We start from the raw sequence: 21,816 nt of genomic DNA, 5'->3' as shown, positions 1-21,816 counted from the left end.
ATCTACAACCTAAAATAGGACCTGAAACCCCACCCTGCAACAAGGGAAGAGCTGATCCAAACCCTCTAAGCCAACGGAAAATTCCCCAGAGCCTCCCCTGAGACGTCAGCGATGGGCCGGCCGGCTCTGCCAAGTCGGGGTCTCCACCCACTGTCCCAACAGCAAGGACCCGGTGGGCAGGGGAAGCACTGGATTGAGGTCATCCCAGGCCTCACCCCAGTCCTGCGGGGTCTCCTCATCCTGCAGGCGCTACGGCCCAAACTGCCCCAGCAGCACGCTGAGGCACCATCACCGGCAGTGACACCTGGAGAGCAGCTCCCCCAAGTGGTGTCGGCTTTGCTGGGACAAGCAGAGGCCCCTGCAGGTGAGGTGTCTGCCGACAGTACACCCAGGAGGCTCCGGAAAGCCCACAGTAGCAGGGGAGGTGAGGAGAGGCCTGAGGGCCCCACATTTCTGAAGGGGGAGCACTTGGGATTGACAAGTCCTTCGGAGCTATGCCTGGTCAGCAGGCTGGGTATGGGAAACACTTGCTGCTCGTTTTGACACCCCTTTTGTGGGTCCCATAGGCGGAGCCCACCTGTCAGGGGGTCCCGTAAGCAGAGCTGTCCTGTCGAGGGGTCCCGTGTGTGGAGCCTGCCTGTTGGGGGAACCTCAGGGGCTTTTTGTGCCATGCTTGGCCCCCTGTAGCCTTTGGGGTGCCTATGCCCACAGCTCATGTGGGCAGGGTTGGGGCTGCCCCTCCAGACCCCTAGAAAGGCAGCCAGTCCCTGAGAACCCCCAAGACGGAGGGTTAAGAGTCAGACAAGTGGTGACCACAGGCAAGACCCTTCGTTTTGAGCCTCAGTTGTTATCATGATGGGGTCCCCTGGAAATGATGAAACGCGTGAGCCTTGAGGACAGACTGTTGACAGGTAGGCACCTTTGGTTTGGGGCCTCACCCCATGCCTGCAGGGCACCTGTGTTATATGGGATCACTGGGTGCAGGCTGGCCGTCTGCCAAGAGAGTGGGGGGCCTCTACTGGGGGGTGGGGGACTTCAGCTCCTGAAGGCCAGCAAGCCACCCACCCTCTCAGACATGGTGTTCTTGTGTGAGAGGAGATGGACAGATGCCAAGGGCCATCCTATGTGGAAACAGGCCCTGCCCTGTCAGCCCCCAGGGGCCAGAACATGGCTGGAGGGGAGCTGTTGTAGGACCTGGGGACCCGAGGAGTGGACGTTTCTGGAGTGTGCTTTGCTGCCATTATGCTCTGTCTGGCCTCAGCCCCCCTAGGCCCCCCGCCTCAGTGGTGGCGGCTCCCCCAGTTCTGGGGCAAGGTGAGGAAGGTGGGCTTGTGCAGGTTGTGGCTGTGGAGGTGAACACGTAGCTCGTGTCTGGAAGGAGGGACAGGGCGAGTAAGTAGAGCACCTGGCCTGTCCCCACCCCATCACACCCTCATGGGAGCCCAGGACGCCCACAATCAGGTGGGAACTCGGGCAGGAAGGACTGGTCCCATCGCTCTCCGGCTCCTCCTCTGCACGTTCTGTCCCTGCACTTGGGAAGGCCCTTGGCGCAGGAGCAGCAACTCTCTAGTAGCAAGAAGGGCAGCAATCCCGTGCCCTGGGCCATTTCCACTTAATCTCAGTGCTGTCGTGTGGGGCTCCTCCCCACACGAAACTGTGGCTGGCAGTGAAGGAGCAGTGGGCCTGCTGCCACCCTCCTTGTGCTGCTGCTGAGTGTTGGCCAGAGAAAGGAAGATCAGCTGACTGGATTCCTTCATCCCAGCCCTGCGCAGGCGGTGCCTTAGTGCTTTGCTCTGCAGGTCGTTCTGGGGAGGAGAGGCTGACCCAGAGGCGGGGTGACCTTTCCCAAAGAGTTCCCTGTGTGGAAGTGAAGTCAGCCCCCAAAAAGGAAAGTCGCCCCAATTCCCTAGATCATGTTAGAATGAACCTGGCCTTGACTTAGTTGTGTGGTACAGACGCATGGCCAGTTCTAAGGCAGGGGATTTATGAGTCCCTGGACAAAGGATTTTCTGAGAAGAATGTCTAAGGGTTATTTCCATGCCCTACACATGCTTCCAGCTCTCCCACCTGCCATTCCCTTGCCCTCAGCCATAGTCGTGACTCCCATCGAGCACTGCTTATCTGTCAGGCGTCCTGAGGTGTCTTACACTATCTCACCTTCTAGCCCGTGCAGCCCATTCTGTTATTATCCCTGGCAGGCGAGGGCTCAGGGTTTAGGAAGGTGTAGTGACGTTGAGACCACCCAGCTGGCCATTTGTACAGGCCAACTGCCTCCTGCCGTGGAGAGTTGAGGAAGGGACTGGGTCACTTGCTCCTCCTGGGTGGCTGGAATGTGCTGTGTCCTACGTACGGGATGTGGAGAAGGGGCCAGGGTCATGGGGCCTCACATCAGCGGGGACTTTGGAGCAAGTGTTCAGGGCATCATCTGTTAGCCTCGTGGCGTCCTTTGCATGGATGAGACCTAAACACCAGAAGGGAAGGACAGATGATGGGGGATGGGAGAGTGTGTCATGGTGATGGGGAGTGGTCTGAGACACTGGTGACCATGGACTGCTGTCATAGCCCAGGCCTCTGAGATGGCAGTGATGAGGGCCAGGAAGCGCCTAGGTCTCAGAGTGTGTGAAATCAGGCTCTGGGAGCCTTGGGCCTCCCAGGTGGACAGATGGGGCCCCAGCCTTCTTTCCTCCAGAGCTGTTTGCCTATAGTCCAGCCCCTGGGCCCCTTGGGGCCAACTTGGGGGCTTGGCAGAAGGAATCTCCCATGATGGTGCTCTTGGTGCTGGGACAATTGGGGGAGGTGTCTGTTTGAATGGGGCTGTCCCTGCCTGAAGTCTTGTGCCCGTGGGGTGGTGCTGCTCTGGCATTGAGGAGCTCCAGAACTGGCTCCCAGGGGCCACAGCAGCACTGAGCCTACTCCCAGTATGTTCTCTCTGCTTCTGTACCCATTCCTTAGAAACCTTGTGCATTCTTATGTAAACCCACTCCTCTCTGGACCTCCCGGGTTGGGCACCTGTATCTGCCAGCTCACGGGATTGTTTCAGAAATACCCGGGCAGCTCTCTGGGTCCCTCAAAAGCTGGCCTGGGGGTTGGAGCCATCCACAGGAAGTGTTGGCTCAGCTGGCTGACTCAGCCCAGTCAAGTTCTCTACTATAAACACTGTGTCAGGGCTCCCTTGATGGCCCCAGCAGATTCCTTCTGGGTTGTCATGTACTCCCCTTCTTGGCCAGGCCTGTTATACTGGGGGCTCTTGGAGGGGGCCATAGTCATGTCCTCTGGTTATCGTGTCCCCGTCCCCATCCCTGTCTCCGTCCGTCCCATCCCCACCCCCCCCCGCCCCCCTGCCGGTCACGAAGCTGGGCCCCCCAAGACATGCAGGCTCTCGGACAGCCGCTGGGTGGAGCTCCTGAGCAGGCCTGCTGGGTTGGCCTGTGTGACCGGGAAGGTGGCCCAGCCTGCATCTAGTCCCTGGGCTCCACAGTGACACTGCGAGTGCCCTCAGGCAGCCTCAGGGCTGAGGGTCATACAGGCAGAACTGACTTGTGTGAGATGCGTGGGGCTCACGTGTCCTGGCAGTGATCCTGACAGGAGTACATGCCTGGTAACAAACACCCCTGCCAACCAAGACGAAAGCCTTTCCAGAAAGTTCCCTGTGCCTCCTGGCCCTGCTGGTTTGCCTTCTTGCCCCAGAATGTCTGTCTTAGAGGCCCACCGTGCATACTTGTTTGCGTCTGGATACTTTCTGCCCAGCATGACGTCCTGGAGCTCAGCCGTGTGTTGGTATGTTGATGACAGACTTCCTTTTTACTGCCAAATCCAAGTTCACCGCTGGGCAGGCCACACATGGTTTATCTGTCACCTGTTGATGAACAGCTGGATCGTTCTCAGTTTGGGGTTCTTATGAATGAAGCTGGTATGAAGATTTGTGCCCAGGTCTGTGTGTGTGAGCACGCATTTTAGTTTTTCCTGAGCAAATGCCTTGGAGCAAAGGGCTGGAATATACAGTGATTGTGTGTTTAGTTGTAAGTAACTGCCAGATGGTGGCACCATTTTACACTCCCCCTTTTTAAGTGAAATGAAAGGTTTTGCAGAAGCCTAATCCATATCAGCAGGCATTGGTTGGCGTGGTGGTAGAATTCTTGCCTTCCATGCAGGGGACTGGGGTTCGATTCCCAGCCGGTACACCTTGTACGCAGCCACCACCCGTCTGTCAGTGGCGATTTGCATGCTGCTATGACGCTGAACAGGTTTCAGCAAGCTTCCAGACTAAGACAGACTAGGAAGAAAGGCCTAGCGATCGACTTCCAAAACTCAGCCAGTGAAAACCCTGTGGAGCACAGTGATGCTCATGGGGATGGCGCAGGACCAGTGTTGACGTCGCCTGCCTCTTGGGTCATTATAGGCACTGAGTGCACACATGCAGAATCCTGAACCAGTTGATGTGCCATGCTTCCACCTGCCTGGATGTTGGTGGCCTCACCCAGGCGGGCGGCTCTGCCTCGACAGATGCCACCTCTGGTGCTTGGCACTTTCTCCTCACTGACACAGGAGCACGTGTGTGTGTGTGTGAGAGAGAACACGACTTGCCAAGTAAGCACTCCCCACGGGCCTTCCTGTGACAGAGACCAAGCCTCAGCCACTCATTCCATAAAGGTCAGAAGTCCCCCAGCATGCACCCCCACCTCCAGCATCTGCTACACACCCTAGTCCCGGGCGTCCCTCACTGGGAGCTCAGGCTCTGTACATGCATCATTAGGGTCTTGTAATGACCTAAGTGTGAATGCAAGGAGGGCGATTCCCACTGTGAAATGATCTGGGTGCCAGCTACTGAGCTCCGTGCTTCCCTCGGAGCAGCCCCTAATCCTGTCAGGTGCCCCTGCAGTTACCACATCATCCTCCCTATTTTACAAAGGACACAAGCACAGAGAGGCAAAGAAGGTGCCACTTGGTACATGACAGCCCCACCGCCATGCCGCTCGTACCAGCAGAAGAATGCTGGTCACCTGAGACAGCAGTCCGCATCTTCACGTCAAGTGAAGTCAGACGCAGGATACAGCTAAACGCTCAGCACCAAGCAAGCTAGAACATCGAAGGTTAGCACCTGCTTCTTGTTAGGAAAAGCAGAAACTAAAAACTCTCTCTGGTCTTGGTTCCTGCTGCCCTTCGCTGCCTTCACAGAGTCCCTGGCACACACAAAGCCTTTTCAAGGGGCAGGGGGCAGCTGGCCCGAGTCCAGAGCCCTGCCCTATGACTCATGGGCGTTTTCTGGGATGCAGCTTCAGATGTCCCTACACTGAGGCTGACACATGTGCGAGCACTTCCAGGAACTCTGCTCCTCATAAGGGCAAAGCTGTCTGCATGTGCGCACAGGTGTGTATGCATGTATTGACACCTGTTGTGTGTACACGTGTGCGTGTGTGTGCATGTGTAGATGCGTGTGTGTGTGTGTGTACATACGTGTGTTTTGCTTCAGGCATAGAGTTCTAGGAATACTTGTTTCTCTGTGTTGAAGGGATGGTTCCATCCTCAGGCTGCCGTTTGTGCTGTGTGGTTGACAAAAGCGGGAAGAGTAGGTTGCTTTCTGAGGTGCCTCTTCTCTAGGAGCTTTCCAGAGACCTTCCTGATGTCGCTGTTATGTAGCTAGGACTTGTCCTTCAGTTGCCAAGGGAATAGCGAGGAGAGTAAAGTTAGGTCAGGAGCCAACAGTGAGGGCTGGTATCCAGAATAAATCCAGAGCAACCTCAAATCATTTAGAAAAATGGACAAACACCTGAAGAGGCATTTCGTTAAGAGGAAGTCCAAATGGCCAGTAAATACGCGAAAAGAGCCCCAACCTCATTATAATTGGGGGACACCTCAGCCCTCCTACTAGATTGGCAAAAAATTTGAACTATGTTTCCATTTGTGAGGACTGGGGAGGATGTGTGAGGACACCTGCTGGTGGGGCATCCACGGTGCAGCCACTTTGGGAAGCAGTTTGGAGCCATACCCAAACTGTGTGTGTGCCTGTGGCCAGCTGTGCCCCTCTTGGGTGATCTGGGTGCACCAGAAGATGAAGACAGGAAAGTTACTGTGCAGCTGTCCGTTGTATCCAAGGCAGAGAGAGCCCTGCTGCCCAGCACCTAGCCCCAGTTGCCACCGGCACACAGCCCCTCCATTCACTTCCACGTTAGGCAGCCTCGTTTGTTGGGGAAGCTGTTTTGTAGGAAGAATTCCAAGGCTGTGGAAGGGCTGCTGCCTCTCCTAGTCCTGCTCCCAGGAACCCCAGCCCTCCAGGAGCTCCCTGTCTCTCTGGAGCACAAAGTGACAGGAAATGCGAGCAGGAGAAAGGCCTTTTTATTTGGAACAGCCACGAAGCCCAGCTCCCCCATCCTATTTCCCCTAAGAGCAGTGATGGCTTCCCAACTAAGCCCGCTTCTGTAGATCGTCCTGGGCTCGTGGCCTCTCTGTGAGAGGAGAATTAAAGACCCGTCACGCGGCCATCCGCTCGGGCCTCAGAGGCTCTTATCGCGCACTGTGGCTGGAATGCAATCAGGGGGATTACCACCATCACGTCTCAGCAAACACGAGTCCTCAAGTGGGAGATGCCAAAATGGGACGCCCCCGCCATCTGGCTGCGTAATCTTTTTCTGAAGAGCCGGCTTCCCTCCTGCTCTGAGTCAGGCTCCTTGTGCATGAGGAGGAGGAGAGGGACACAGGCTGCAGCTGGGAAGATGGGAAGGAAATCGTGGTGCAGCCCTCATCCTGAGTAGCAAGAGAGGCCACACTGCCCCTTGTGCACACACCTTCCACAGCCAAAGCATCCAGAAAACTCACCTCTCTGGACCAAGGGCTTGCTGGAGGCACCACGGCTTCCAGCAATTGGGCCAGAGCGGATCTTGGCCCTCAGCCTAGTGTGACCCACGGTTCTCACAGAGATTGTCCACAGCATCCAGCAGCCGAGCCGGAGTGGACCTCGGCCCTCAGCCTAGCGTGACCCACAGTTCCCACAGAGCTTGTCCACAGCGTCCAGCAGCCGAGCCGGAGTGGACCTCGGCCCTCAGACTAGTGTGACCCACCGTTCTCACAGAGCTTGTCCACAGCGTCCAGCAGTCAAGCCAGAGTGGACTTCGGCCCTCAGCCCAGCATGCCTCATGGTTCTCATAGAGCGGGCAGGCTCTGACTTTGCCTGTCATATTGGGAGGGATGCATTTCGTACGTAATAAAGTAATGACCACTGGCTCGTGGGCTGAAACTCCCCAGAGACCAGGGCCCAGGAATGGGTTCCCACTGGGAGTGGCTGTCACACCAAAGAGCCATGCTCCGTTGTCCTTGGGGCCAGACATAGACCTCAGGAGCCCACATTTTTCAGATTGTCAGAAAGTAGTATGGTGCATAGGTCGGACGTTGTAGACTCTCCCCTCCATGGTATGAGCTGTACCCCATAGTCACGTCAGTATTGATCCTACAAGCGCTTAGGACCAACTCAGACTCTGCGTGCCCTCTGCTAGGTTTGCCACTGAAGGAATGAGTGACCCTTATCCTCAGAGCCTTCTGGGATTCAGGATTGGGGATTAGGGGTTGTGGGTTTAAGTGTAACTTAACCATAAAGAACCAGGTTGGGGAACAGGAGGCCTTTGTGTCCACGTGTTTAACACAGATGTTTATAAAGTCGAGTAAGGTCAGAGGACCCAGACTGGGGGTAGATGTTGGTCTGGTGGTGTTTAGGCTGTGGGCATACAGGCTCTGCTAGGTGGTGGGGTGTGACAGGCTTCCCTCTTGTGAGCCTCACCTGCATTTACCTGAAGGCCAGTATAGACCAGGCAGCTGCCTCTTATTAAGTGGCCAGGCTTTGGTTACCCAGCATGTATGCTACAGAAGCCCCAACAACGTGGGCTGCTGGTCCCCTTCAGCCAGCCCAGGTAACCCGCTGTCACGACCAGCAGCCTTTTCTCTCCAGTGTGTTCCTATCCTTTGGTTCCAGGCACACGTTGGGGCTAACGTAGAAGGATTGACACTACCTGTGGGGGCAGTAGAGGTTAGGGGACATCTAGCCCATTTATGTGTGAGGAGTGATCTGGCTGCTGCTTAATTGTCACACTGCTAAAAGCCAGCTGTAGCTGATGGTTTTTCCTTGTGTTCTGAAATGTTTCAGTGCCATCTTGTGTGACAAGCACACTCCCAGGAGCCTGGCCCCCTGCTCCCCCTACATAGTCCCAGGCTTATCACACCGCGCAAGCAGCATAGCAGACCACCCACTCCAGCCTGATGTGTGCGTGTCTGTATTATCTCCTTCATTTTAATGCTTAACAATTTTCCTAGCAGGCAGATCTTTTCATAAAACAATGGAAAAAAAGGAGGAAGAGTCAAGTATTTGAACAATACGAACAAGCAAGGCATAAATACTGGCTTAGGTGTCGTCACTTCATTTAGAAAGCCGCCCATCGAAAAGGCTGGAACAAAAGTGCATCCTGGAGGCGCGGGCCCCAGGGTCACGTACAGAGGGTGTGCACAGCTCATAGAGAGTGGACACTAGCACAAGGGTAGCTTATTTGCATATCAGGCCCATCACTCTGAGCAACATGGCCTTGGCCTCAGACAGGCCCCTTTTGGGAAAACATAGATCTTCAAGCAAACCTGCCTGTGCCGTTGGCATCAGTGCCTGTCTTTGTGGGGCTGAGGGCAGGAGCCACCCAAGGTGACCCAGTGTGGCGTTCCAATCACAGTCTTAATTTACCTCCATGTCCTAGGACCTCAGGCCAGGAGGGGTGAGGCTTCGGCTTGGTCAGCACCAGCTAGGACTCGGGTGCCGGGCCTAGGCCACCACCTGCTGCACGCCACCCTGCTCCTGGACGCAGTGCTGTGGTCCACACTGTAGCCTCTTGGCCAGCCGGCGGAGCTTGCTGGGGAAGCTCTTGTCCATGTGTCGGAAGAGCAAGGGCATCACCGAGCTGCTGGAGAAGGCCAGGAGCCGGGCAAGGTCCTTGGCGAGGGGCAGGACCCCCATGTAGTGCCCGTCCATGGGCTTCCCCCTCGCAGCCACGAGCACCTGCCCCAGGAGGGTCATGTAGTATGGCGTCCAGAGCCCAAGCTGTGTGCCCACAGCGACCCCCAGCAGCCAGTGCGTGGAGGGGTCCAGCCTGCCTGCATCGCCTTGGCTGAGTGGCGTGTCCTCCTTACGCAGCCGGGCAATGAGCGCTAGCGCATAGAGGGCAGCTAGGGCAGGCACCACGTAGCCAACAAGCACCATGATGGCATCGGCAGCCTCAGTGCTTCGCATCTCGGCACACTCGACGAGCCGTGTGGACACATGGCTGCAGATGTGGAATAGCAGGGAGGAGAAGCTGGTGAGCAGCGCACCACCCCAGATGAAGCCACACACATGCCGCGTGTTATACACGCTGGACATGTAGGTGCGCGGTAGTGCCCGCTCAATGTAGCAGTCGAGGCTAAGCAGCGCAGTGGAGTACATGGTCACCAGGGCGGACACATGGAACAGGGTCAGCAGCGTAACCTGGGCCTCACTGCTCAGCCGCCACAGTGCCCAGCGTGCATGGGTCGGCCCCAGCAGGTAGGCAGGCGCCAGGGCACCGAGGACCAGCCCAGCAACGGCCATGTTGACGAAGTAGACGTCGGGCATGCTCATGCTGCGCCGGCTGTGCAGGTTGGCGAGCACCAGCAATGCATTATAGCCTAGGCCCAGGGGGAGGCCCACCAGCAGGTAGAGCAGCGAGAGTGCCCACAGGGCCAGTGGCAGGTCCCGGCACAGGGGCAGGTCTGTGCCGCCCACCGTCCCATTGAACACATCGCAGCCCCACATGGTGCCGGGTCGAGCAGCTCTTGGTGCAGTGCCCTGTGGGAAGAAGGGGAGAGTCAGCATGTGCTAGGACAGCCGGCCCTCAGACATGCAGAGACCCCAGAACCCCGCTGGCTTCTAGGAGTGCGTTTCTCTGTGAAGAGAAAGCTGGTGATTGCAGACGGCTGCACATCTCACAGTGCTAGAACACTGGTTCTGAATGAGACCTGGGTAGTGGGTCGCTTGCTCCAGAAGCCCACGTAGAAGCCATTATACAGTCATGCCCAGTCAGGCCACCCTGCCTGCTCTGCCCTCAAGGAGGGTCCACCTGGTGGCTGTGCCCTGCCTCACAGGGGGCTCCTGAAGGCCCTGCTGCCCTGGCGAGTCTGAGTCTGAGCCCTGGGACCAGAGGGCTCAGGAGTGCTCTGACCCCTCCCATAGACCCTGCTCTGCCACATCACCCCTCCTCCCTGTCACCTCACCACCCTCATCACTTCCTCACCTCATCATCCTTATCATCTGACCACCCTGTCATCTTACTTCTCGTCACCTCATCACCCTATCACCTCACCTCTCCATCACCTCACCCCCATGACACCTTGCCACCATGCCACTTCATCACTCCTCCACACCGTCACTCCACCTTGTCATTTCGCCTCCCCATCACTCTGCCACCACGTCACCCCACCACTCTGTCACGTCACTCCATTACCTTGCCATCCTTGTCACCTTGCTTCCCTCAACTGCAGCTTCTTTACTGAAAAGTGGGGCCAGAAAGAGAAACCACCTTCCTGGGAGAATCAGGTGCAAGGACAGTGTACAGCCTGGTAGGCTGGGCCCTCAAAAGGGAGACCTGGAACCTCACCACAGCCATGGTGCTGAGTGGAGGGGGATGGGGGACAAGAGTTGTTCCCTGTGGTTGGGCCTCAGCCACCCCAGCAACCTGCCCTTGTCTGAATGTGGCCTGGTGTTCTGCATCCATCTCCATCCACGTGGCTGGTGGTCAGTCACACTACAGGGCTTTTGAGGCTTGGTGTGAAATTCCTTCTGCCCTGCCCTCCACCAGTGTCTGGGGCCCGGATCCTCCTGACTCACAAGCTACCAGGAGACATGGGTGGATTGCAGCTGCTGGTCACAGACCCACTCCTTGGTTCTCCTTCCCTGACCCTCCTCATCCTCCCCTCCCTGCCTCCCTTCAGTGGACACGTTCTGAGTGACCGCCGGGTCCCAGGGGGCTGTGCTAGGGTACACAGCACACCCCGCTCTTGCCCCAGGAGCCTGCAGTCCAGAGAAGACAAAGATGTGAGAAACTGTGCCAGCAGGAGCCAGAGGTGCACGTGGCCCTAGTGGACCCCTGAGCAGCTTCATGGGGCTCTGGTGACCCTGAGCCAGGGTGGGCAGGGGCACCTCTGAGGAGGTGCTGCTGTTCCAAGAGGTTGCAGGGCATGGGGATGGGTTGCAGAGAGCACCAGGGGTCTCTCTGGGTGGCACTCCCCTAACTCCCAGAACCTGGTTTCTGCTGGACTGTGGTAAGGTCAGCTGCCATGGACATTGTGACGGGAGGTGGGGCTTAATGCTGCCATCCCCACCCCCCCGCCCAGCCTGGGGTGTGGCCACTACAGGGTCTGAGTGCTCTGATAGGGGCTGACAGCGTGGTTCAGGGGCTACAGAGAGCCATATGTCAGGCTGGCTTGTGCATCCTCACTGGAGGACCTGCCATGGGGTTTGCATCACCTGCGCCAGGTATCTGTACAAGACATTGGTGAACAGATCTGTGATGTGAAGAAGAGCTAGCTCCCTGCTCTCTCAGACAACCACAGTCTCCACAAATGTCATAGTTCTCTGGGGAAAACCTTACATGCAAAGTGTAGTTTGGCCCAACCAAATCTCCTGCTCTCAGAATGAAAAAAATGACCTCCTTAGCCAAACACAAACGAAGCAGACCTTTCTCTTTCCCGGGGTTTAGAACAAAGTGAGGAAGCCGGCCCTGCTCCCACCCAAGGTCCACCGCCCACCATGGAGCACTGAGGCTCCGCTTCTAGGAACAAAGCAGCCACAGAAAGGCCTGGCTCAAGTGGAAGACCTGTGTGAGCCACGCCCTGCCCTGTTGCCGGCTGTCCTACTGGGCGAGCTCCCCGACCTGTGAAGTGAGGAGCTAAAGCTGACTGAGGGGTACATGCTAATCTTGAGGTCGTGCGGGGCAGGCGGCACAGACTAATAACTTCTGGGCAATGAAGAAAAGCGAAGTGTGTCAGACGCTCCTTTGGCAGAAACAGTGCCTCCCTCCAGTGTGCCTGCAGCCTCTTGTGCACCCCATGGCGGAAGTTGTGTCAGACTCTCACACGTCTGTACACGTGAGACCATGCAGCCCTTGACGACAGGACCTAGTTGGAACCACTTTTGTGTCTCAGGGTCTTGCACGCAAATATCAGATGGACGGATGGATGGACGGACGGAAAGATGAAGGATGGATGGATGGATGTGTGAATTTTTGTTCAGATGCACAGCGAAAGACTAAGAGAAAATGAATTTGTGGGGACATTTTGCAATCCTCGTGAATGCTACCCAACATCCTGATGATGAATGTCAGATGGCAGTGGAGGTACTGAGTCACATCCTCGTGGGCAGCACCAGGACTACCCACACCCACGTGTCAGCCACACCACCTCACGTCCGGTGTGAACACGATTCTTCTGTCTAGACAATGGTCTCTGCTATCTGATCTCCACACATCCCTTCATCAACTGACTGAGAACCTCCAGGCACTCAGCAACACAGGCATGGGGTGAAGGAGCGTGAATATGCGGGGGGCTAAGTCTGTTCAGGGAGATGATGGGAACACACAGAAAATGCCGGAAGAGGCCACATTCACAGACGCATCCCTCTGCAGTAAGCATCATGAGGAAGAGACCACACTGTCACACACGCATCCCCACGGTGAGCATCCTGAGGAGGACGGCGCTCTCTCTCACATGTCCCCACAGTGAGCATCCTGAGGTGAAGGCTGCTTTCTCTCACACATATCCCCGCAGTGAGCATCCTGAGGAGGAGGCCGCTGTCTCTCACACACCTCCCCACAGTGAGCGTCCTGAGGTGAAGGCTGCTTTCTCTTACACGTGTACCCGCAGTGAGCATCCTGAGGAGGCTGCTCTCTCACATGTCCCCACAGTGAGCATCCTGAGGAGGAGGCCACTCTCTCACACATACATCCCTGCAGTGAGCATCGTGGGTCACTGACTGAGGAATGGTTGGTTGTCTCATGAGTTGTAGGAGGTTTCCCTGTCTGTCATTGAGCTTCCTGGTGCTGGTTTTCTCTCTGCATTCTCCCCTTCCCACGTCCCTGCATCTACCCTCCAGGCCCTGTCCTGCTGTCTGCCTAGCAGCTGCTCCTGTCTCAGTGCCTCTTATCCCCTCCTTCAGGAGGCTGAGGACCACTGGGGGTGGGGGTGTGGCCCACTGTCTGCATCCCAGGTACTGCCCCCAAACAGCCTCTGCTGAAAGACCTCCCTCCGGCTGTCCAGGAAACGGCAGGTTCCTGCGGCCACCATGAATGTACTTCAGTAAACGAATGTTTTCATCCCAATATGGCCCTGCTTGTCCCCTGTCACCCTGTTGTAGCTAAGTCACCCCTGGTCTGGCTGCACCAAGCCTGCCTTTCTCTGGAACTCCCCATGGCGCAGCTGGGACGTTCCTGCATATTCTCATTTCAACCCTTGATTCCTGCCTCAGGGAGACAAAGCAAGAGCGGGCACTGCACCCAAGGAGCAAGGGCCCTTCATTAACTGTGAGGCAGAATCTCTCCGCGTGCCTATTTACACGAGGAAAAGCTGCTGGCACCTGCCTCGGGAGTGTTTCCAGGGAGAAGGCACCCATCACCTGACTGACCTCATTATACACCTAACGCTTTCCCAGGTCCTGCCCTCTGCCAGCTTCCCCTTTCATTTCACTGAGCACATTCACATTGGTGCCAGGTGACTCTGCACTCCCTCTGGCCGTGTCTCCTCTCACCCAGCCACCCAGCCTGGCCTCCAGCCACCAACCGCATCGGGGGCCATCTGCTCTTACCGTCACTATGTGCCCCACATTCTCTGTGCCGGCGCTCCCACTCACTCGAGAAGCAAAGGCAGCCACAGAAAGGTCTGTTGTGTGTTTCTCTGGAAACTCCACAGGCGCCTTATCAGCAGTGACCATGCAGCCCGGGTTTCCTGTACATGTGTAAGTGCGCTTGTGCGTGTGCGCGTGTGTGTGCGAGCAGCCACAAGCAAATACAGGGACCACGCTTGTTTTTCTTCTAGTAAATTACTCACAGAGTTTCTGCCTTGCTTGGCAGGCAGCTGCGGCCCCTCCCTCTCTCTGTTTACAGCCAGTTTCAAGAAGTGAGAGGCCTCACTTACAAGAGTGGCCTGAGGGCAGACGTGTGCACACCCTCGCCCTCCCAGATCGCAGGCGCAGGTTCCCAGGGGATGGCACAGCTCTGAGGGCTCTGTGGGGACACAGCCCGCGTGTGATGGCCTGGCTGCTTTGCAAAGCCTGGTGGAGACACACAAGAACCTGCAGCTACTTCCTTGTCCTCCTTGTAGATGGGAAGTTGAGTCAAGAGTTTTTTTCTCCTTGAAAACATCTGTCTGTAGGACCAGAGACAGAATAGTGTCTGCCTTCAAGAGGGTCAGGCCATATCCGCTTAGACCAGCAGGGCCAGGGGTTAAAGTGAGCAGAGAGATGCTTGTGCTCTGCAGGCTCCTAACGAAGGGCTCCGGCATCACTGCGCGTGAGCGTGAGCATGAGCATGAGCATGGCTCTCTGTGAGCAGCAAGGACTTCACGGTAGGCACACAGGAAGGCAGAGCCATGGCCCTACGTGTGTGGGGCTTTGCTGCGCCCGGAGGGCCCCTGTGCCCTGGACTGTAAACGCTCGACCCAGGTGAGGTCAGTGAGGAGTACCTTGACTCTCTGGAAACCCTCACGTGGACTACACCTGCACAGGGCTTTCTTCACACATTTGCGCGCTTGCCTGGCCACCGTCAGCTCTCTGTGCATGTCCTTACACGCTGAGTGAAGGACCGTTTTGACGTCAGACGCAGACTGAGCTCTGTGTCCAGTTTTCAGTCTTGGCACCGACGTGTTCCGCGGCAGTATGGGGTACACAGAAGCCTCAGAGCAGCATGCCGCTGACTTAGTCACTTCACAAATGTGGTGTCTCCATTCCCTATAGTGTGGAACGTTTCTGAAGCTGGAGTGGCTGTGTTGTCCACGTGAGATCAGGGGCATGTGTGAAAGGAGAAGGTGGAGGGTGGTGGGCACATGTGGCCCAGGAAGCCCTGTGGTGGGAGCCACAATTGCTTGTCTGAGTGGACACTGCCCCCCAGCCGGGTCGGTGGTGTACACAGGGGTCCAGGTAAGCACACGGCGGTAAGGTCAGCTTCCTTTACCCCGAGTCCCCCCACCTGCGGGCTATTGATCAGCAGCATGGGGGCAGTAGGCCTGGAACGTTGTGCCCCAAGGACTGGGTAGTGGCTGCCCTCAGGGCCCTTCTGGTCCCTGGCCTCCGTGTGCCCATTGGGCACTTGGGGGCGGCCCTCAACATGGCTTGCCAGTGGCAGCCCTCCTGGTGATGTAACCCCATGGACAGCACGTCAGGTGTTCCTATCCGTTCTAGCTACTGAGCGATTAGGGAAGGCGCTTCCTCCTGTGGAGCAGGGGCCCTCTTGTCCTGACGAAGTGTCCAAGAGTCTCCCGTTCCCAGGTGGGCACTGCTCTGCAGGACCTTCCAGAACCTGTGACCAGGCCCGAGGGCTCCAGTCCCCACTGCTCTTCTCATGCCTCTGTCCTACGTCGGAACCTGGGGCAGAGGCTTTGGAGCCTGTGTTGTCAGGGTAGTGGAAGTAGTGCTCCAAGTTCTGAGACAGTGGCCTCCCTCCCAGAGATGGCTTGCTGTAACCTTCTTGATGACAGAGGTACCTAGCCTGACACAGGGGAAATCCCCAGAACCCTCTCGCCAGAAGCAGGTCTGAAACACAAAGCTTCAAGCTCACCAAGGCAACAGTGGCTCCATGGGGATACGGGAGAGGAGGAGGGGACGGTCCAGAGGCCCAGCCAGCCGCCTTCTCTAGGTCCCTGTGACCCCGGCACACACAGAGCACTCCATGCTCACACCATGTCCTGAGGCGCTACTTCAAGAAGCCTCCATGTTCTGCCTGAGGTCAGGGTTCATGACCCACTTCCCAGGGGGCCTCTCCCCTGCTATGGCCCCTCCCTCACCATTCACAGCCTTGCCTGCCACCTGCACTCCACCCCCAGAGCCACAGTGGCCTGTCTGGCCACTGCTCTCCATTCCTGCCCTGGCCTCTCCCTACCTCCAAAACCTGCCTGTCATTACTCACCCAGCCCTGAGCCGGCACTCATGTGGCCACTCATGTGCACCCCACTCACCAGGCCTAAACACCAAAAGCAGTCATTTCTGAGGTGGCGCCTGTATCAGGCCAAATTTCTCAGCTCTCCACCTCGCTTTCGGACTGGCTCTCGGACCTCTGCCCTCACCGCGCCCCTGGGCCCCAGGCTCAGCCCCTCAGTGCCTCCTCGCCAGCTCCAGCCTCGTACTGCTCTGCTGCTATTCTCCCTCCAGCAGCCAGGCGTCCCTACCGGCCTCAGCCAGTCAGTCGGTGAGCTTGGCGGCCAGGTCAGACTGTCTCACCTTGCAGGGCCCAGTTGTGTTCTCATCTTTTCCTTCTACTTTCCTGACCTCTGTGACCTCTTGAAGCCTCAAGCCTCCAAGACCAGGGACATGGTGGGAGACGGGGGTGGGCACCTCAACTGCTCATCCCCGCTGGGCTCCTCACCTAAGCACAGCTGGCTAGAGTATGTCCCACATCCCATGACAGCAGGAGTGTCAGACGGGAATGTTGTCTGTGACACCTGGCCTGACTGACTCAGACACTCGCAGATGACTACACACACAGGCCCTTTGGAGCTGGTTTGCTTTTGAGTGGTCTGCTCACATCGAAGCCCAGGCCTGCTATCTCAGGGAGCCAAGTCCATAACAGTGAGTGTATAAAATGCATGTGGAAACTCCCCGCACCCCTCAGCTTCCAGGCATCTGCATCCCACAGTGGTCAGGAACTCCAGCCACAGCCAGATAGGTGGAATTCAAGTACCAGATGAACTGTGACAAGCTGATGACACTGGTCAGGAGATTCGCTTCCTCTCCCCACGCCTGGGTTTCCTCAGCTTGAGGGAAATCTCCTGAGGCTGTTAAGAGGATGGAGCGTGTCAGCTCATGTGACATGCTCAGTGTGCAACCCTGGGCCTGGCCATTGGTGTGTGGCATAGCAGATTCATGCCAGGCCTTCAGCCTCCTTCCTCACTCATCACACGCAGGGGCAGCTCCACAAATATCCACGTGGAGTCCTTGATGATGGATGGACACAGAGCAGAGGAAGCTGAAGGGCAGGGGGCTGACACGCTGAGCCCATGTTCTGAAGGCAGCAGGAGTCTGGGCTGTCGTGTTCAGATGGGGTTTGGTAACAGCACAAACGTACTGTTCCTGGTGCTCACCAGCGTTCCACCAGGGTGTCGAGATTGGCTTCTCCAGCATGTTCACTGCTTTCAGAGGGGCGTGGACTGGGAAGGAGAGAATTCTCCAAGGCCTCACCTCCTGTTTCCTCCTGACTTGTGAAAGCTGCTGTGGAGAGGGGCTCTCAGGGTAGAAGTCTTCCCCAGCTGAGTCAGCCACACGCAGCAGGATCCCTTCCCACAGGGGGGCACCTGTCTGTCCCGGGGCCGCAGACCACCAAGGGTGTCTGTCAGGAGCATTTCCTGGGGAGACCCCAGCATCTGCCCTCCTGGCCTCCTACAGTGATGCCTGCGAGCCAGTGGACTTGGTAGTCTCAGTAGGGTGGGGTGCGTGAGGGACTCAGAATCAGCTTGGAGAGAGGTGACTGACGTGATAGGGGCAAGGCTGCTGTCCTGACGAACAGAAGCATGCCACTCAGAACTCCCAGAGAGTTCGTGCACATACTTGTCTGTGTATGTATGAGTACTGGTGTGTATGTGTGTAAGTATGGGAGTGTGCATATGTGTAAGTGCGTGTGAGCGCCTGTGTGTGGGTGCATGTCTGAGTGCATGCGTAAGTGAATGCGTGCATGTGCATTTGAGTATGTGTGAGTGTGTGTGTGTGTGTGTGTGTTCACGCGCAGCGCCAGCAAACATGAAAAACAACAAGTTGTCCTTTTCCAAGGTAGCTGAACTAGTTTCACTAAACCTTAAAATGCTGTTTTCTTGCCTCTGTTAAACAGATTCTACCTGTGGTGCTCCGGCCTCTCAGAGCTGGCACCCAGCATGCCTGCCTTCAGGCCAAGCCCCCTCTGCCCCATGTCAGCCGGCCCCTCCATGAGCCACTCTCTCACTGTCGGCTCTCACACGCTGATCCTGCCTGGAGCTCTCGTTCTGACTGTGTCCCTCCCTGGCCTCATCTCCACACTCTTCCCAGCCAGTCTCACTGAGTGGTAGCTGTCCATCTCTCCATACTTCTTTCCTTCTTGCTCACTGAGTGTTCTGTGGAGGCTGGGAGCGTTCGTCTGCACCCAGCAGCCTGGCCTGGAGCAGACTCATGCACTGAAAACCGAGGAAGGGACACATCAGCGATGCAAAGGGCTTTCCCCAGGTGAGGGACAGAATTTCCCCACCAAGTGGAAAGAACGGCAGACAGAGTGGGGTGTCTCCAGTCCTTCTTGGACAGGTGCTGTGCAGACATGTTTTGGATGTAAATTTGCGTGGGAGTAGAATGGCAAGGCCCTGGGCAGTGCACCCTGAGAAGGAGGGAGAGGAGTGGGCCAATGTTCAGGCCTCCCAGCAGAGGGGCTGTTTGTTCCATTTTACGGAGACTTGGTGAGGCACACAAGACACTCAGCTCCTGGTGAACGTTCTGGAACCATCGACTGCTTTGGAAGTGATCCTGAATGTGCACTTCCTCCCGCAGTAATGGGCAGGGCTTTAGCTACAATTAACATCCAGTCTTTTGAGCTGGGTGCTCCGGAAAGGCTGGTGTTTCCGTTGGTTCTCAGTGTGGAGCGCTGACGCATGCTGATGCTATCGCACACGCTGCGTCTTCATGGGGCGCCATCAGGCAGCACATCGTGTGGCTACCCAGGGGTCCAGCGCCTGTGCAGGGCCTGGCTCAGCTTCTCACTGCCTCGGCTTTTTTGTTCCCTTACTGGCTTGGTTTGCCGCCAGACCCAGGGAAAAACAAAAAACTTGGTAGGGAACTCAGGGCCACACTGAGACCAGCTGGGTCTCCATTCCAGACCCTGGGCCCCATGTCTCTCCCCACTCCCCCCCCCCCGCCCCACCCTACCAGGCGTGGTCCCACCTGAAGAGAAGTCCTCCGCCACAGATATTACCAGGGAGGCCAGGTCCTTTCTGAGCGAAGAGCCAGCAGTGTGGTTTGTACTTTTCACATTGGGTCTGTGGAACAGTGGGGGCCCTTGTTGGGCAGGAGTCCTAATTAAACATGGAAAAGTCTCCCCGTGCCCCTATGGCATGCAGGTCCACGTGAGCCTGGGTGCTGTTGTCCTCACGCAGCTCCTGGGTGGCTGGCTCGGGGGAGCAGCTTCACTCCTGGCAGCACCTTGTTGTGGCATCTCAAGTGAGAGAGAGCTCACCTTTCGCTGTCAGCCTGGTCCCTCTGGGGCTTGTGGAGCTGGCCTGCAAAGAAGGAACAGCTGGAAGCCCTGCTTACAGGAGGGGAAGTGTGGTCTGACCACCACGTCCACTTCCATTGCGAGTCTGACTCTTGGGAGAAAACTTCCGCCAAAGGCGGCATCTCCATCAGGCCCCCACAGTTCTGTTTGGCTCTGTGCTTGGGCTGCCAGTGGCCAGTTGTTCTTCCAGAGGCTGTGGATGAGGGCAGCGCCCAGGAGCTCCTTCTACCCGTCCTGTGCGTAAATCCCACCAGCATATCTCCCTGGCCAGTGGTCTTTGTGGGCATGTTATTATTCACCTTGACGCAGACATACCAGCACTGACATCTGAACTTGGAGCCTCTTGTGTGCCTGCCTCAGGGAGAGAGAGGGGCCTTTCCTCTCTCCATCTGCCTGCAGGGCTGATCTGCAAGGATACCGGGTGACTGAACATTGACAATCTGTCCTGTACCTCTCCTGCCCGTTCTAGCACACCCCACACTCCCTCAGGACGCTAGCAAGCTGGGTCAGGTGGGGGCCCCAAGCCTGGCCCCGGCTGTGAGGTGACCAGGAACCAAGCACCCAGCAAGTGCAGTGGTTCTCTCTGAAGCCGTGGTCCTTGGGGCCTTCTCCATTGAGAAGGTTGTACTATGGCACTGTGCAGTTATCGATGGAGCCTAGTCTCGCTCACAGAGGCCCCCCCGGTTTGGACTATAAGACATCTAGCCATCCCAGTTCTGCAAGAATAGCCAGGGAGCCTGGTTGGAGCCCCTTTCCACTCCCTGCATCGCCAAAGGCTGGCCCAGCAGGCTGTGGTCACTTTGCTGCTGAAGGCCTGCCCCTGCTGCACAGTGCTGATGGGGGACAAGTGGGTAGGCATCAGATCAGCACTGGTGATAAGTCTCCGTAGATAAGGGATCAAAGACACTGCTGCTCTGGTGAGATGAGTGCCCTGCAGAAAGGAGCTGTCCCTCCCAACCCACCACAGGAAGGAGCTCAGGCATTTCAGACTGACGCAACTCTGTGGCTCTTGCTGTTGTGAGGTTTCTGAGCCCAAAGCCCATCACCTTCTTCCCTTTGAGCCCAGGAGCCCCTCTCCACGCCAAGGTAGTTTCTCTTCCAGACACCAACTGCCCAAGAAGAAAATGAACCACAGACTGGATATGCCATTTAGACGTAATTTTGGAACCTACTAAAAATATTTTTCATCCTAAAGTGAATGAAAGCTATAAATAACCCGGTGACCCAGGAGAAGGTCATCAGGCCCGCAGGACACAGATGAGCTGGCTTCAGGGGGTGGAGAGGCTGCCTGCCCATCAACAGGTTAATGACCACAGCCGGCTGGCCGCTCATAGGACCCGCCCTGCCCCCGCTCCGTGACACGCGGGGGCGGACACGCCGGTAGGGGTTCAGGGACACGGACTCGAGCCCAGAGACCCGCAGGCGGGCAGTTTGTCCATGGTCCGAGCCCAGCCCCGAGTCGCCTCCTGGCCCGGCCCGGCTCCGGCCCCAGCCCGGCTCGCCCCCAGCCGGCCCCAGCCCCTCACTCACCGGTCGCCGTCGCCCAGGCGCGGACAGGTCAGGCTCCGCGGCCGCAGCGCTCAGCACTGCTCACGGCACGCCGCCCCGGCCCTGTGTACACACGTGACCGCCCCGCCCCCGTCCCGCCCCGCGGCCGGCGAGCGGCAGTGCCGCAGGCCATTGGCCCCGGAGCGGCGTCCGACCGTGGGCCTGGGTGGTGGCCGGCGGCCCGTTATGTAACCCGACACCCGGCCGAGTGCTGGAGGGGCCGTGCAGCTGCCGGTGCTGCTCCGCGAACCCCAGGACCCGGGAGGCTTCCTGGGAACTCCGGGTGCCCACCCAGTCACTTCTCAGAGATGCGGCACCGGTGCTGCTGAGTCACCGCGCACGCTAATCCGTGGGGTGCAACTGGGTGGTGAGCGGCTCAGAGCAGATGCACCTGCTCCCGTTTCTGCCTGAAGCTTGCTTGCTATTTCCAAATTCACCCTTAGCTTCCTGTTCTAGGAATTTATTTGTAAATTGAACCGACCCCAGGAAAACCATTCAAAGAGACAGTGCAGCCTGACTGGTTGTGTCGCCATTGTGTAAATTACATGTTAGGAAAGTTGAAAGAGGGAGGTCACCGACCACCGCCACCACCCACCCAGCCCCCACCACCGCTGCCGTAACTCTGTGGTTGAGTAGCACCTCGTCAGACAGCATGCCATGGCTCAGGATCTCAGGTCATCTCCTTCTGAAAATCCGAGTGTGAAAGGTTTGAGTAGAATGCAGGTTTGCTGTGTGACCAGGTGGAAGGGACCCGTAAGAGGAGCCCCACAATTGGCCCTGCTCCGCTCATGCTGGGCACCTC

General features: G+C 57.2%; 2 protein-coding genes across 10 annotated transcripts in view; one reads left to right on the top strand and one right to left on the bottom strand.

Annotated features, from left to right (window-relative positions):
• The window catches only part of C12H7orf50 (chromosome 12 C7orf50 homolog), a 120,557-nt gene that overhangs the window by 76,987 nt on the left and 21,754 nt on the right, over positions 1-21,816 (top strand). The window contains exon 1 of one of the 6 annotated variants that reach the window (XM_064295947.1): positions 307-424. The exons of the other annotated variants lie outside the window; for them this stretch is intronic. The gene's annotated coding sequence lies outside the window, so the exon portion shown is untranslated. Of the gene's footprint in view, positions 1-306; positions 425-21,816 lie in introns of those variants that run through there. 6 annotated transcript variants of the gene reach the window in all.
• On the bottom strand, positions 3,350-21,090 carry GPR146 (G protein-coupled receptor 146). Of its 4 annotated transcripts, XM_023555900.2 has the most exons (3): positions 20,997-21,068; positions 19,136-19,470; positions 3,350-9,829 (listed from the first exon to the last, which is right to left on the bottom strand). In XM_023555900.2, the coding sequence occupies exon 3, from the start codon at positions 9,794-9,796 to the stop codon at positions 8,792-8,794; it is 1,005 nt and encodes a 334-aa protein (XP_023411668.1). In that variant the 5' UTR covers positions 9,797-9,829; positions 19,136-19,470; positions 20,997-21,068; the 3' UTR covers positions 3,350-8,791. The 4 variants fall into 4 exon arrangements, with proteins under 4 accessions (XP_023411668.1, XP_003416689.1, XP_064152014.1 ...); XM_003416641.4 differs by lacking the exon at positions 19,136-19,470 and having other exon boundaries at positions 20,997-21,090; XM_064295944.1 differs by lacking the exon at positions 20,997-21,068 and having other exon boundaries at positions 19,136-20,952.

The sequence above is a fragment of the Loxodonta africana genome, chromosome 12 (assembly GCF_030014295.1).
Source record: "Loxodonta africana isolate mLoxAfr1 chromosome 12, mLoxAfr1.hap2, whole genome shotgun sequence".
Lineage (NCBI taxonomy): Eukaryota > Metazoa > Chordata > Mammalia > Proboscidea > Elephantidae > Loxodonta > Loxodonta africana.
The sequence above is the reverse complement of the archived record's forward strand: the minus strand, read 5'-3'. Positions and strand labels throughout refer to the sequence as shown.